Below are 15,723 nucleotides of genomic sequence, written 5' to 3'. Positions count from 1 at the left end.
TTTGCAAATTTGTGAAGTTATTAAAAAATAAATTTTACTCATATCTATTCTTCACAATAATTTTTGCATATTTTATCCCCAACTGAATATTCTCTACACTCAGGGAAGCAATTGCAAAACAAAAATAGTTTACTTGGTGATAAAAGATGATTACATGAATAAAGATGTAAGTTTGAAAATAAAAGGTATTCAAGTAGGAGAGGAAACAAAAGATAAAAAATTAACTCAATTCACATTAGAAGAACTTAGGAGTGAATCTAAATTCGAATATGAAGTTAAAATCATTAAAAGCAACAGAGAAAAGGATATGTACAATTTGAAAACCATAAAAAAAGCTAAAGAAAAAGTACAGATGAAAAGAAAGATAAGAAACACACAGTTTTCTAAAGCAAAAATAAAGTCAAATTATCATAAAAGAAAGAGCTATGATAAAGTGTTGTAATTTTGAGAAATTAAGGCATTTAACACAAGAATGTCATAACATACAGTGTTTTAACTGCAGAAAATTTGACTGCAAATTAACAGAATGAAAGCAAAAAAGCCACAAAGTTTAACTCTTTCGCATCGAGATACAACCAAATCTGTTTTCAACAAACATCGAAAACGCCCGTGTTTACGAATTTGTCTTGGAATAGTTTTCCTTTCCCCCTTTTGCGGTTTCATCCATTCATCCATTGTGCGCAGTTTCACCTTAGGGCCAGATTGCACCTGCGAACGAACGTCAATAGCTTCCCGTATTTCTCCTTTATTTGCTTCAAAAGAATGATTGACATGTCTTTTAACAACTCGCGAAACCAATGAACCATACACTAACATGGAGGGGAAAGAACTAGGTAGAAAATAAACGAGGCGTTCGGGCGGTTTGCCGTTGCCTGAATGAACGGGCGCTACGGGCGATTTCGATGCGAAAGAGTTAATAAGTAAAATTGCTAAGAATGCCAAACTAGGGCAAAAAATATGAATCAGCTATATGTTTATCCAAAAGTATCTAAGAAACTATTATAAGAACTTCATATGTTAACAAAGATGCAAAGAATAACATAGATGAATTACATTAGTAAAAAATTAATTGGATACTGACTCAGGAGTCACATCTCTCATGGCAAGAAGTATTTACCAGAAATAGGAAGAATGCCAAAAAATGACAGCCGACATAAGAGCTATGATAAAGACAGTTGGCATTGGTGATTTCAAAAACCAAACTGTTAGAAATAAGAGCCTTTTAAGAATAGAAAATGTTTTCTAAATACCAAATTTAAGCAAAAATTTACTGTCAGTACCAAACAATGATTTATCAGGATTAGTAATTTCTTTACCTAAATTTAAGTTAAATTATCAATAATGAAGACACCTTATATACGAATAAAAAAGAAAATAAATTTGAAATTAAAGGAAATGAAGAAAGTTCTCAGTGATTGCGATGGAAAATTTTAAATGTTCCAAAAATAATTGTGAAGCTTGCACAATAGAAAATGGTATGAAAAATTCTTATAGAAATGTGAAATTCAAATAATCTGAAGATATTTTAGAATTATGATAGCTGAACCAATCAAGAATATTTTAGAATATAGAATTAGCTGAACCAATTGAGAAGTGAATAGACAGAAGTTATCTTCTAATTACTGATTACAGTAATTTTTCTTTATAATTTTCAATTAAAAAAATGTAAAACTGCAGAATATATAATAAAGCTTATCATTCAAGAAGAAAGGTAGACAGGAAAAAGAAAAATAATTTACAATAATAAAGATAGTAAATTCTTAGCTACAAATATAAAAAAATTTTTGAAAAAAATGGGACTCAAACCTAAAATTACAATGCCTTACATTCTGGTGAGCAATGAAAAAGCTAAACTATTTAATTGTAATAGTGCAGATGCTGCTAGAGCTATGCTAAATCAAAACCCTTAAACTGCAAAATTACTTTTTTGAGAAAAACACATTTAAAATTTTATCATATATTCCTTTAAAGCAAAAATCAAGTTCTGATTTCCGCATAATAACTCTTTGATATGGCTTCCAAGAAACATGTAAACCTCTTTTGGTCATAGTATTACAAGTGGAAAATAAATGTTAAATGAAAACAGTGGAACAAGTGGAAAATAAATTATACTATTCAATCATACCTCCCCAAAAAAAAGAATATTTTTTTTTTTTTTGGTATGATTGAATAGAATGCATCTTTAATTTATAATAGTTCAGTTTTTCTCAGGTGAAACCCATTATAAGGAGCAACTTAAAATTAGTAAAGAAGCAACTTTGCCATAAATTTAGACATAAAACTCAATTGATTTCAAGGGAAAACAGGTCCCATCAGGAGCAAAGAAATTTGAATGACTGGAAAGCAATTTTATAACTGCATTAATTCGTCTGAAGAACGGGTTCTACAGAAGTTCTTCCTAATCATTTTCTTGTCGATCAATACAAATCCATGGTTTGTTTATTAAAGATTCCATTTCTGACTTAAGAATTTATAACATATCATGTCAATGTGGTTTGAGATATATCAGCCAAACTAAAAGATTATTGAAATTTCACATCAAGGAACATGAATCTTCTGTCTGAAATGGTGAAATTAACTAGTGTTTGATAGTTAATCATAGTTGGAAATTTAATCATAATTTTGACTTGGGTCTGCAAAAATTATCTAAAAAGCTTCTTTCATTGGTGAATTAGATTTTCTTGGAGCATTTTCACATTCACAAAGATTTAGCTTGTTTAATTAATGACCAAGTCCAATCTAGTCCTTTCTAATATTTTTAAAATTCTATTAACTTTACTTTTCAATTTTCATAACTAATTTTGCTGACAGATGGTACTAACTTCCTGTTCACTTTACTGCAGTAGAGTATAAATAGGACCGTAATGCCTGCTGCTTTCCAACTTTGGAAATTTCATTGCTTCTGATGAATAGGGTCCTGTATGCCCTTGAAATCGATCGAGTTGTCTAAATCTACACCAAATAGAAATTCATTTACTAATTTTAAATTTCACTTTGGTGTGTTTCTCTTCTGATTTGAAGGAGCAACTTTTAAAATTAAACTTTTCATATAACTAACCATGTACAAACAGGCGAACATATTGTTCCATTGGTACTTTCTACAACTCCCCCCCCCACAAAAAAGAGGTTAATAAATATCATTTATCTAGCTATCTTTATAGCTCATAGGTATTATTCCATTTACAAATAATAACAAGTATTATATATATATATGTATATATATATATATATATTACAATGCCGAACCTGTATGACCAATATTTGCATTTTTACAGTCAGTGAATGCTAAATAACAGCTAAATATTGTGTATTCACGTGTAATCAAATATATGTACAGGTACACAACGCTTCAGTTGAATGTTGTCACATATATACTTGAATACATACCAAAAACATGGCAGACTGTCCGAATGTTGGAGACAGAAATGCAGATAATCAGAAAATACCATTCCAATTAAATGAAAATTCAACATTTTTGGCTATTTTAGAATTCCTTCTGTCTACTTTTGATTTTTTTAACTTAAAACAATTTTTTAAATTTTATATTTCTTTTACTAAAAAAAAAATTTCTTACTTCTTGTTATCATTTTAACCACAGTAGCTTTTCCACTTCCTCCTATACTCACAGCTTTTAATTCAAAGACATAATGTGAATTATACTTAAGACCAGAAATTGTGGTGTTTAAATGCCACTAGAAAGAAAATTATATTCAGTATGTTATGAACTTCAAATAATGCATTTAGTTTCTTAAAATATATAACAAATTAACATAATACTCATACGTATAATTTTAGGAATAACAATACATATATATTGACAAATTTACCTCAAATAACATATTGCCATAAAATCATTAAAAAAAAACTTTCCCAAAAAATAACTAGTGAATAACATTTCATTCATTATTAACATACTATTATGAAAGGAATTTAATTTCACTATATAATCATGACTATTTCGTTTTAATAATGCTATAAAATTAAAAATTTTATTATACTGTGGGTATTGTTATTTTAACCAGAATATTCTACAGTATAATCTTTTAAATTTTATATCTGAAGATTTTCAAGTTATAATTCACTATAATATATATACATACCTAAATGTATTTTTTACTTTTTTGCTATATTGCCCTATTTGCGATTTTTACAGAAGAGTTTGGACTGTATAATGGAATTTTTTACACTTATGCATTATTTATGATTTCTGCTCAAAAGTTAAGAAAAGAGTAATACTGTGGGAAAAAAATACCAACCGCCTTAAAATTTACCATTAGCTGAAATTTGAAAAGTCCTCCATATACAGACAACAGAGTTCACAGGTTATAAATTCATAAAATTGCAAAATTTTTATGTTTAAAACTTTCATTTTTCAAGTCTGCCTTAATAACTCTATGATAAGTTACTGGATTGCATTCATTTTTTATTCAAATAGAATGTAATGCAGATGAACATTTTGGATATAGAGATTAAAAGGTTAAAGCTAAAACAATGTTCTTTTTGCTGAGAGACGGTGTAAAATGAACAAGTTTTTCAGGAAGATGATACTATGCATTGGGTTAGAAATCTGGACATATTTAAATATCATATAATTGGCAAAAAAGAGCTAAAGATTCTGATAATGATGATCTAGAGAATAATAAAAGACGTGTTATGAAGGAAGATATTTAAAATATTTAGAAAAATAAAGTTCAGGGCTAAAAATAATTTTATCAGGAAGTAATGATTGTATATAATTTGTTCAGAGGAAGATGTGACTCAAACTAAAATCTTAAAGTTTTAAAACATTACAAAACAGACTTGAAAAATACAGAAACTAATTTTTAAGTGCCTCTTTATATGCTTTTGTGTTTGTTTTGCTTTCTGAAAACACAAAAAGAAATTAATTGCTTTCATGTGTTTTCCACTATTTGATTTTACTTATTTTCAGTCTATAAAATTTTCTCATATTCTGAATTTAAAAATCAAATACAAAATTTTGAAATCTACACAACCCCTAGTTTTTAGTTGTCTGCTACAACATTTATTATATTTTGTGTACTTTTTTAATAGACCCAACAGATGGCAGCACTAATAAATGTTTAAACTGATTTTAAACTGAAAATAATCAATAGCATGAATTATTATTCTTGTCATGACATAAGACATGGCCTATGTCTTACCTAAACATCTAATGTAAACCTATACACAATGAAAAATTATTCACTAAGTAAATCATTTTGACTCAACCTCCTCCAACTCCTTCCAAATTATTAGGACTGTGGTTAAACTTCTAGCTAAACCTAGTCATGCCTGACAATGACTGAATTTCTAAATGTTGAACAATGTGTAATCAATGGTATTTTTTCTGTTATTGCTATTTAAAAATTTTATGCTTATCACAATAAAACATATTTGTATTAAAAATGATACCACTTTAATTATATTATATCCATACTGTTTAAATAATTAAAAAAGTAACACTTGCACATAATCAGGATATTTAACTTATTACCTTTATAAGGACATTCAGTTTATAAACACTAGACGGTCAAATCTTTACATATTTCAATTAAAAAATAAATAAAAAAAAAAAAAAAAAATGATAGTCCAAAAAATATCTCTCTGCAATTTGAATCATTTTTAGATCATATTTGTGGGAAAATAATATGAAGGAAACAGTGAATTGTACCCAAATATTATAACTTTATAGGAAAATTAGGTACTCTTCTGTTATAGGGACCGGATTCAGAAATGTATTTACGAATATATGTGTTCAAGTATGCATGTATATATCTAGGTACATATGTATAATGTACAATAAATGTATACACACACATATACATACAAATAAACATAAACACATGCGTATGTACATACATTTCTGAATCCAATCTTGATAACAGAAGAGTACCGAAAATGATTAAATACATTGTGCTTAAAATGTCAAATGATCAGGAATTCAAAGCATTGTGTAATTTACACATACAAACCTGAATAACTTGCAAATCAAACACAAAAAGAAACAAATTTGAATTCTTAACTTTATAGATTAAGTAATGTTATTTGATGTAGTAAAGCATACTTGGATTATCTGATAATAGGATTGATTAATTCCTTCTGTGAGGCACTTCTAGACTTTGTAGGAAAACTGGTAAATATTTTGGGAACACATGATGAAAACCACAGAAGTATCATGTAGTCATGAGCTGAACTGTTGCAAATGAACTATGACTGTTTTGCAGCTTTAACCACTGGCTGCTCCAGGCATTTATTATAATTTATCTTTCATTACAACTCATTATGTTTTGTGCTTATTTCCTTAAAAATATGTTTCATTAAAAAATATAAAAGTAGGTAGTACTTTTTTCCCTTTTTCTCTGCATGTGTGTGTGCAAAGAGAAGTACATTAATGATATTTATTTAAATCATCGGGCAAATTTTTAAATATTGGAAACAGCTAGCATTTGTTGCAGATGATATAATATTTAAAATAAAAGATATTTGCAGCAAATGCAACACTGTAGAGAACATTAATTCTCTTTACTTTAAGATATATATGCTTTGTTGCATGTTCAAGAATATTAAAATTACAGCAACCAAACACTGAGCTATATTAAAAAATGTATTATTGAATTAATTTTCCTTCCCCTCCATAATTGTTTTACTTTTCAATGCTATCAAAAGAGTAAAAATACAGAAGTGACTCACATAGTCTAAAACTAAATTCATATGGTGGTCTACCCCACCAAGTTCAGAAACTGAAAGATAGTAATATTTTACTGGATTCTTTTCAGAAGTATATTTAGGAGGTAACCAGCGCAGCACAGCTTCAGATGTAATTGGATACCAATCAGCAGTAAAGTTTCGAGGAAAACCAGGTGCTAAAAGAAAAAAATACTTTTCAATCTTTTTGTAATATATATTTATTAAATTTGAAAAACTGCATTAAAAATGGATACATTCGATGGAAATTCTATGAAATCACAATTGTATTTTCAAAAAAATATGAAAAAGCATAATTACTACACCACTTTCTCTAAAGAATTACATGAATTTTCATGTCAAAAATAAAATTTTAGCAAAAGGAAACTAATCACTGAAGTGAAATAATTTTGCAACAAAATCACCTAGTATTTTAATGTAAAAACGTAACTAGATGAAAATGTTCTGTTTTTAAATATATACTAAGTTACATCAATAAATCTTATTATGATCTTATTTGATTTAGATTGGTTTATTTTATTATGGCAAGGAATGTGAGGGGTATCTGCTTAAGGGCAGGAATGCCTTTGTGGTGGATTTTCTAAGGGAAACTGGCTTTATCCATGTTATGTGCAGAGAAAACCATGAAAGTGTCGATGCAGTCAACCCGTTTCACCTGCATTTGAACCAGATCAAATTATCAGTGTTCAGTAACTTTGTTACTCAAGCCACTAGTGAGCCAAAATCTGATTCTGAAGTTCATATCTTCTTATAATAAAATTATTTCCTAGATAATAATAAGATAATGTATTGCCTACATAAAAGAAAGATTTTTAACAGTTGTAGAAAAGGCATAATGATGATTTATGTTTACATCCTTTGCTATTTATTTCATGGAGCACTTTCTAACTGTTGAAAACTTCCTTAAAAACTGATATCCAGCTACAGCTTGCTAAAAGGAAAGAAAAGAGGGGCAAAAGAGAAAAACCTCATTTTTTCTGTTTTATATTCTTCAAAACAGTAAAGAAAATTTATAGGCTTCATAATTAATAATTGAAAGAAATCATCTCCTAAAACTTCTGAAATTGAAAACAATAAATGGTAATGAGCTATCATTATCTTTTATATTTGTTGACACTTGGTAACAACTAAGTTATTAAACTTTTAGCCATAGTCATAATGAGTTTGGCTGAAAATTATTGTATTCTGTGACTTTTAAATATTGGACTGAAGCCTTGCCAACCTCAACCCAGTCCGAGGTAGGTAGCTTTTCAACAAACTGTGCAGAGTTTGGAGATATATGAACTCATTTTGAAGGTGATGGGCCCATCATTCTACCCACATGAAGGGACTAAGATAGGAAATTGGTTTGTGCATGTTGTGCCCACAGAATGAAGACTGTCAGATGATAATAAGTAATTCAGTAAGAGGTTCTAACAACTTAAAAATCTTTTGTCCTTATCTGCTAAACCTAAATACCTACAGCTGCAGAATGAATTAAAATGTAGTGCAAAATCACTATAATAAGCACTGATAGATATTTAAAAATAATATGATCCAAGAGAAATACCTATTAAATTGTAGCGTGCGTATGAGTTCGAAATAGATTGAATGCACACTGGTTACATGTGTCTTATTTTATCAAAAGAAATATTTTAGAGCTCTGGAATTTTCCCAAGAAATACTCCTACAGGTGTTCACAGAGTACAATCAGTAGTTACACTTGAAACCACTAAGCAAGTTATACACTATGCAGCTAAAGAACGAAGCTTACTCCGAACTCATGCTGAACTAACAGCTAACAATAACAACTGAGAGCAGAGGCTCTCTCTGACCTTATGTAGTTTTCACCCGGCAACCAAAATTTTCTGGCACTTTATGCTTCTTGAAATTACTGGAAGACAATATGAGGGTAGAATTATGGTTACAGCTAGTGATCAATTAATTACATTTATTCAGTTACAATACCTATTACGGTAATATAGGTACCCAAATGGTCGGGAAAACTGTTGCCAGTTTTGACAACTATTTGGTGACATTCTGGTCATCAAAACTGTTGTCAGGTTTGACGATATCTCGCATAATTACCAAGATACCCAGTTACTCAATGTTAAACAGACTTTCTCTATATTCTTACTTTTCCTGCATAGCTTGTCTCTCTAGATTTTTCATGTTACATTACACAGAATAATACAACTATTTCACATAAAACTGCTCTAAAAACATCTATTTATGTACAAAATTTGTAACAATGTTAAATGATTTCTCTATCCTAAGCTAATGCATTTTCTCAAAATCATTACTAAAAAATTATATACTAAATTGTGAATTTATACACTGGAAATCATGATATGAAATTGAATTATGATGATAGGTAGTCAAAAAATATAAATATGAAATATTCAGCATTACAAATATGATCTTCATTAGTAGAAACCATTATGGATTTCCATGCCTTATATTTTGTCTCTTTCAAATTAGATGTTAAGTAACTTCATACATATTTGAATTTTAATCCATTTTTCAAACAAATAACTTTGGATATCAAATCAATCAACACCAAGTCTTCAGTATACTTAAAATTTAAAATGTGCAACTGATTATTCATAAGAAATATATGTATTCATCCCACAAAATAACACAGAACAACATTTATAAAATTTGTACTGAAACATACAACTTTAGTAATATGCAGCGAAAAATATTAAAAGACTTTTTTCAGATTTAAAGCCCTAATCATCAGAATTTAATTAATTTGCATATTACACATTAAGTCACTTAATTACATTCAATGATGGTGTTGAAAGATGTTTTATTACTATTTTAAATTATTTAACAAAAAATTTTAATTCTACATTGAGCATTTTACTTCCAATTTAATTTAACCTAAAATTGAAAAAATTTGCCATTTGGCTGTGTAATATTTAACTGGAAATAAAGATACAACTTTCCTTTCCTCTAAAGAAATACTTTAACCAAACTCCTCTAACTTATCATAGCTTATAAAAGTTAATCATTGTTAAAACAGTAGTAATGAAAGGGAAAATTATTGATTTTCTGCAGTTCTTGGTACAAATCTTTAAGAAAGAACTTTTGACTCTTAAATAATAAAGGTTTAAAATCTTAAACACAAAAATTTAAATGTTATTATAAGTGGATTATAATGACTAAGAAGTTCAGTTTATTAAACTGATATGATAAATACTAATTTAATCAGCTAATGATAAGATAGGAAAAATGGACTTTAATAAGTATTATATTTTACCACAAAGGCTGAAGTTCCCTTCAGTCAGCTTAAGGCATGATGGTGTAGCAAACCACCTCTCATTTTTCGCAGCTCCTCGCATGCCACTCATTTCCAATCCAGTTACTACAAGTGTATAGTTTGTCTCAAATAGCAAACTAACCAAATCTGCAGTCAAGTTATCTTTAGGCTGAAATTTCAATAATAATAATAATAATAAAAGTAGCGGTCAAAAGATCATACATGTAAATATTCAAAAGGGAGAAAAAAAATTAATGTATTATATTACCAAGTATATTGTTTTTTTATCATAATCTTCATGATTATTTGAAGGTAACAAATGCAGTCTGTATACACAAGGCAATTCTGCAATACAAAAGAAAGTATTAGAAAATTAAAATAATTGAAAATATTTTCTAGTAAAATGCAGATAGTAGGAACCTATTGGCTAACCTTTAGATGGTTTCCATTCCACAAAAGCATTAACACGTTTATCTACCAGAGAAAACCTAGATATATGTACATTTACAGGTGCACTTATGGTGGATCCTATAGCTGGGAAGGGGGGAGAAAATAAACTTAATAAAATAATCAACTACAAGAGATACATAGAATAACGTAAATAAATTAGAATTAGAAGAAAATAAAGTTAATAAAGCAAACCAACTACAAGTGTTACATGAAAATTTAAATACATTTCTGAGAGAATTTGAACTAATTTTGTGTATATAACTATTTGCAGGTTTTCTAAGAAATAGTTTTAAACCTTAAAAATAAATAAATTTTTAAAGTTCTTGAACATTAAAGTATTGAGTATTAAAGCCTATATTTGATTTTCTGCAGTAAGGAGAGCATTTATCTTTCTGATTCCAAAGAATAGCAATATTTCAGTATTAAGATATACACTCGTTTTTGTGCAAATAAGCTTAAAATATTAATCCCATTTATTTATTTATTTTTTTTTTTTAATTTACATTATGTTTAAAGCAATATATTTGAAATTGACTTTACTGAAATTGAATTTTTCAGTCTTCCTTTATATGTTAAAAGACATTTATTTTTATCGAAACAAAATGTATACTCATTTCTGAATTTTGCAAAAACATTTTCAAAAAATCATTTAAAATATTATTTCAAATGAAGAACAATTATTAAAATTTATGAAAAGAGAATAAACAACTGAAATATTACATTATACAATTTTTTGAAACAAACCATTTTAAAGTGCAATTAAAATATAATGCTTTTTCAAAAATGGCATGAAAAAAGTAAGGATTATTAACAAAAATGTTTGATTTGAGAAGCAAAAATATCAGAATAAGGGAACATAGAAAATATTTTCAGAACCTTCTCTTGCTCCATTTAAGGATGAGAATCATCAAATATATTTTATAAGCAGATGGATAATTGATTACGATAAAACATATGAGTTATCTACCTATCTGTTGTTGCATTTCACTAACTTATTTATTAGCTGCAGCTTTTGTTACATTTCAATAATTAACTGTAGCTTTATTTTCTAAATTAATTATAACAGTTAAAAATAAAAATTACATAGGGTACTTAAATATACACATTTTTTAATGGGTAAATAATTATACATTTTCATTTGCATAACATCAGTTATTGGCTTTAATACATCTGTATCTAAAAAAAGCAGTCAAAATGACTTATTTTTTTAAAAAGTTTACAATTAAAAAGAAAGAAAGAATATTTTTAATATTTTAATTTCATTTATGAATTTACAATAGAACCATTTAATAAATACCTAATTTTACAAAATGTAATATTTTGACAGGTTGATACTACTAATGTTAAATAAGACCTCAAAATACTTAAGCTTTCTTAAAATAAAATTGTGATTATGATTAGAGCAAGAATTTCAGCTAGTATAAATGTGTAATTATCTTACAAAGGTGGAGGTGGCTGATTATTACATCAAAGTAAAATGGAGTTCTTATACCAAAAAGTAAACAAAAGGGATAAATTCACAGCTTTCTTTACAAATATTCTTGAATTTTTATGCTGCACAACAACGTGATTTTAAAAGGATTCCATTGATAAACTTGATTTAAATTTATATTGCTAAAGGCTGTTAAATTAACTATAATTTTGATCTAAAATGTGTTATTTTGATATTTAGTTCATTATTCTAAGCCTCATTTTATGTTTTTGACTAAATGAATTTGATATTTAAATTTTCTTATAAATTTATATTGCATAAAAACTTAAGCAGGGGAAAAAAGCTTTTATTTATCAAAGATCTTTTAAATGCAATGAAAATGAACTTAGTAGTTCATTTTGATTGTGTTCTAAGGTACTATGAAGTACCTTACCTTAGGTTAAGTACTTCATAGTACCTAACCTAAGGTACTTTATAGGACCATCATAGTACTTCATAGTATCTAAGAATACAATCAAAATGTAGGTACTTCATAGTACCTAAGAAGAATATGTTCAATTCATAAATTCTCAAAGAAGAATATGTTCATTCTTAGGTACTTCTTAGTACCTAAGAAACATTAGTTACCCCTTCTTAAAATATACTGGCAGTTTCTATAATGGGTAAACATTGTTTAGATCAAATAAAAATCAGAAAAAATATGCTGAAAAATCACTTGGGAAAGAATAAATTTGTGCAATATACATTTCACTAGAAATGACAATGATACTGCTTGAACTATTTTTTAAAAATCTAAAGCTCGGATATTTTAAAGCATTTCTTTTTGCTTCAAAACTTAGTAATCAACACCTTCTTTATAGAATTTTTTTAAAAAAGATTAATTGATTAAGACAAATCAAAACCATAATATCTGGCGATTTTCTGAAAGATCTGGAGATGTGCTAAAATACTGGGTGTCTCCCAGCTTAACTGGGTGAGTTGGAAATCCAATTATGCAATGTGAATAAAATTCTGATCATTTGTTTTAGCCTTAGAGCTTAAATTGCAACTTTGTAATAATGAAGATCTGAAGCTAAGTTCTAGACATTGCATCAAAATTAAATACAAATTATATTTTGATAATGGAATCTAAACAAAGGGAAATATTTTAAGATCTGGCATTAGATTTTGATTGTGTGCAACATAGAATTCAAAGAATGATTTAGTACAAAAAGAGGTAAATTTAATTTAATTTATTAAAGGAATATAATAATAAGTTGTTTATCTATCACCTGCATTTCATAGAGAAAAAAAGTAGAATACCAGGTATTGTAAACCATTCTGACTTTACAGGTTGTAATATGAAATCACTGAACATAAGGGGAGTCACTTGAAATTGGTATTTTTCTCCAAGAGTGAGGTTTCTTATCTCTGCTACTGTTTCATTGGCCTAAAAAAAAAAGATAAAATTAGATTGATTTCCCAAATAATGAGATTGAGCTATTAAATAAGCAAAAAATATACCATTCCAATCAAATGCCAGTTGTCATCATTTGTATGCCTTGACTCTACTGCAAAAATTGGAGATGTTTCCGTCACTTTAAGCACAGACCAAGCGAGCACTATGTGTCCAGTCACAGTCCTTTGTCTCCTTTCCAGAGTCTGACAGATCAAATGAGGCTTTGTAATTTGAAAGATATTTTCATCTGGAATTAAGATAATAAAATTTCAGATTATGTATTGGAAAACATTTGTGTAAAATCTTATGTTTTTCCAATAAAAGTGCTTTTAAAACAATTAAAATAAATAATCTAAATTAATACCATAAATAAGAAATAAATAATTATGGTACTTGCATATTAACACAACCACAGCTGCAGATTTGGCGGATTTTAAGATCTGCTAATCTGCACTTAACATTTTTGCAACAAATCATAAATTAAAACCCTTTATTTAAAATCAAAGTAGTCAATCAGATTTCGGTGAAAAATGGGCTGATATAGAGTTTAACATAGAAACAAAACAGTCTCTATTTTCTTTGATCTGATGATGTCACCATATGAACTCTGCTAAATAAGATTCTAAATGATGTCTCGCTGTCTCCCTATGTCTCTTGTTCCTCCATTTAGCACTGTCACACATTCTCTCAACTGTTTGTGTATGAACTCCTGTATCAAAATCAATAAAATTGTATTTATGATTAACTTTAGCATGCAAGAATTCTTCTTTTTCTATTCTATTTGTTTGGTAACCTTTCCAACTGTCAGAATAAATTGTGCTACCATCTGTAATATTTTCAATAATTTTATTAAGAAGAGCTATTTCTATTAGGAAGAGTGACAACAAACAAATCTTTTGTCTCTCTACATACACCACTAAACACTCACTGTTCAGGTAATACTCAACCATAATTATTTTATGCTTAGTAAACAAACTTTCCACAATGCAATCTTGCCCACCTACCTTCTTGTTTGGTTTATTCGCCATATCCAAGACACATAATTCACACATGTAATTGTTCCAATCTAAAGCAGTTTTATCCGATTAATCAAGTTGCTTTTCACAAAATTTAATTGACATCAACTCCTTGCACCAGCAGTATATGAATCTCAAAGCTGAACGAAATGGAATTCTGCTTCCTTCAAACCAGTTGTCTTTTCTAAGTCCAACTTGCTGATCACACTGTCTTAAATTACATTTCCAAAGCGTACGTTTACCAAAATAAAGTTTCATATCATGCAAATTGGTACATTTTCATTTTTTTGGTAAAATATTTCACTCCTGAAAAAATAAAATTGCATCTTCTGTGTTTGGCAAATTCCAAAGACACATTTTCTTAGCACTAACAAAATGACATTAAAAATCAGCAAACAACAAAGCAAAAAGGAATTCAAAAGATAACTGTGTGCGAACAACAGGATTGCTCTTTATTGGCGCATTAGCGCAACTTCTGCTGAGGTGGCATTAATACGTAAGTACCATAATATCCGAGGTATTTATCTACATGTCTCATATCTCTGATATTTCTGGGCTAATTTAACAGTGGAAAATACAGCTTGCAAAATGTGAATGAACAATGTCCTGACAGCTTAAATTAGAAAAACTAGATGCAGCATAAGTTTACCCATGTTTTTACAATAGAACATCAACAGATCTTGGGTGGTTTGTTAACTTTTTCATAAAATATCAGCTTAAATTTTGTACACAAATTTTAAAAAATACATATTTCAATAATATAAATAATTACTGTTCAGTTTCTTCAATTAGAAAAGATGCTTTTAAAATAATTTTCATAAAAAAATTATATTCCCCCCCTTTTTTTAGGTCTCATAAGGAAGTTTACTAAGTGTTATTTGCCCCTATACATTCTTATAGTTTTGGAGATATGCTGCATACATTGGGGGAAAAAATTAAACACTGTCTAGCACATTTGTCTTGTCATTAATTTCAAAAATTTAGTGCTAAACACAAGATTAAAATTATACCTAAACTACAGTACGAGAAGCTAAACTGTTGCTTTACTTGACAAGCTAATAGTTGCTGAAGTAGCTGTAACATCGTTACATTATAAACAGTCTATTAGGCATTGCCTCAAGAAATGTTTCTAGTGATAAAGACTTCTTCCCCCCGATAAGCCAGAATCAAAACACCTGTAGGGTGAGAAATTAAGAGTTCAACACTATTACTACAACTGCCAGCTTTGAAAGATGGAAGGTTCTCAAATAAAAAAGAGGAAATTTTGAAAGGTTTCTAAACTGTGCAGTGATCCTGTATCCAGTTTCAAAAGAACTGAAATGCAACTTAAATCTCTTTTATAATGCATGTTTCAGGCTTAATGTAATTTTGATGCAAAATATATGAATATTTAATTATATATTCTAAATTTTTATATTTTTTGGCTAATTTTATTTTG

The 15,723-nt window shown here is 28.4% G+C and overlaps 1 protein-coding gene across 10 annotated transcripts in view; it reads right to left on the bottom strand.

Annotated features, from left to right (window-relative positions):
• The window catches only part of LOC118181411 (insulin receptor-like), a 64,822-nt gene that overhangs the window by 38,559 nt on the left and 10,540 nt on the right, over positions 1-15,723 (bottom strand). For all 10 annotated transcript variants that reach the window (XR_015040180.1, XR_015040181.1, XM_035350547.2 and 7 more), the window contains exons 4-10: positions 13,335-13,516; positions 13,134-13,260; positions 10,382-10,483; positions 10,218-10,294; positions 9,950-10,118; positions 6,691-6,863; positions 3,575-3,692 (exon numbers count right to left, since the gene is read on the bottom strand). Coding sequence is in view for 8 of the 10 variants with exons in the window: in XM_035350547.2 (XP_035206438.1) it covers positions 3,575-3,692; positions 6,691-6,863; positions 9,950-10,118; positions 10,218-10,294; positions 10,382-10,483; positions 13,134-13,260; positions 13,335-13,516 (948 nt within the window). In the remaining 2 variants the exon portion in view is untranslated. The remainder of the gene's footprint in view (positions 1-3,574; positions 3,693-6,690; positions 6,864-9,949; positions 10,119-10,217; positions 10,295-10,381; positions 10,484-13,133; positions 13,261-13,334; positions 13,517-15,723) is intronic.

The sequence above is a fragment of the Stegodyphus dumicola genome, chromosome 3 (genome assembly GCF_044657685.1).
Source record: "Stegodyphus dumicola isolate Sdum_Otavi_A_Nest chromosome 3, ASM4465768v1".
NCBI lineage: Eukaryota > Metazoa > Arthropoda > Arachnida > Araneae > Eresidae > Stegodyphus > Stegodyphus dumicola.
This window is presented reverse-complemented; position numbering and strand designations above follow the sequence as displayed.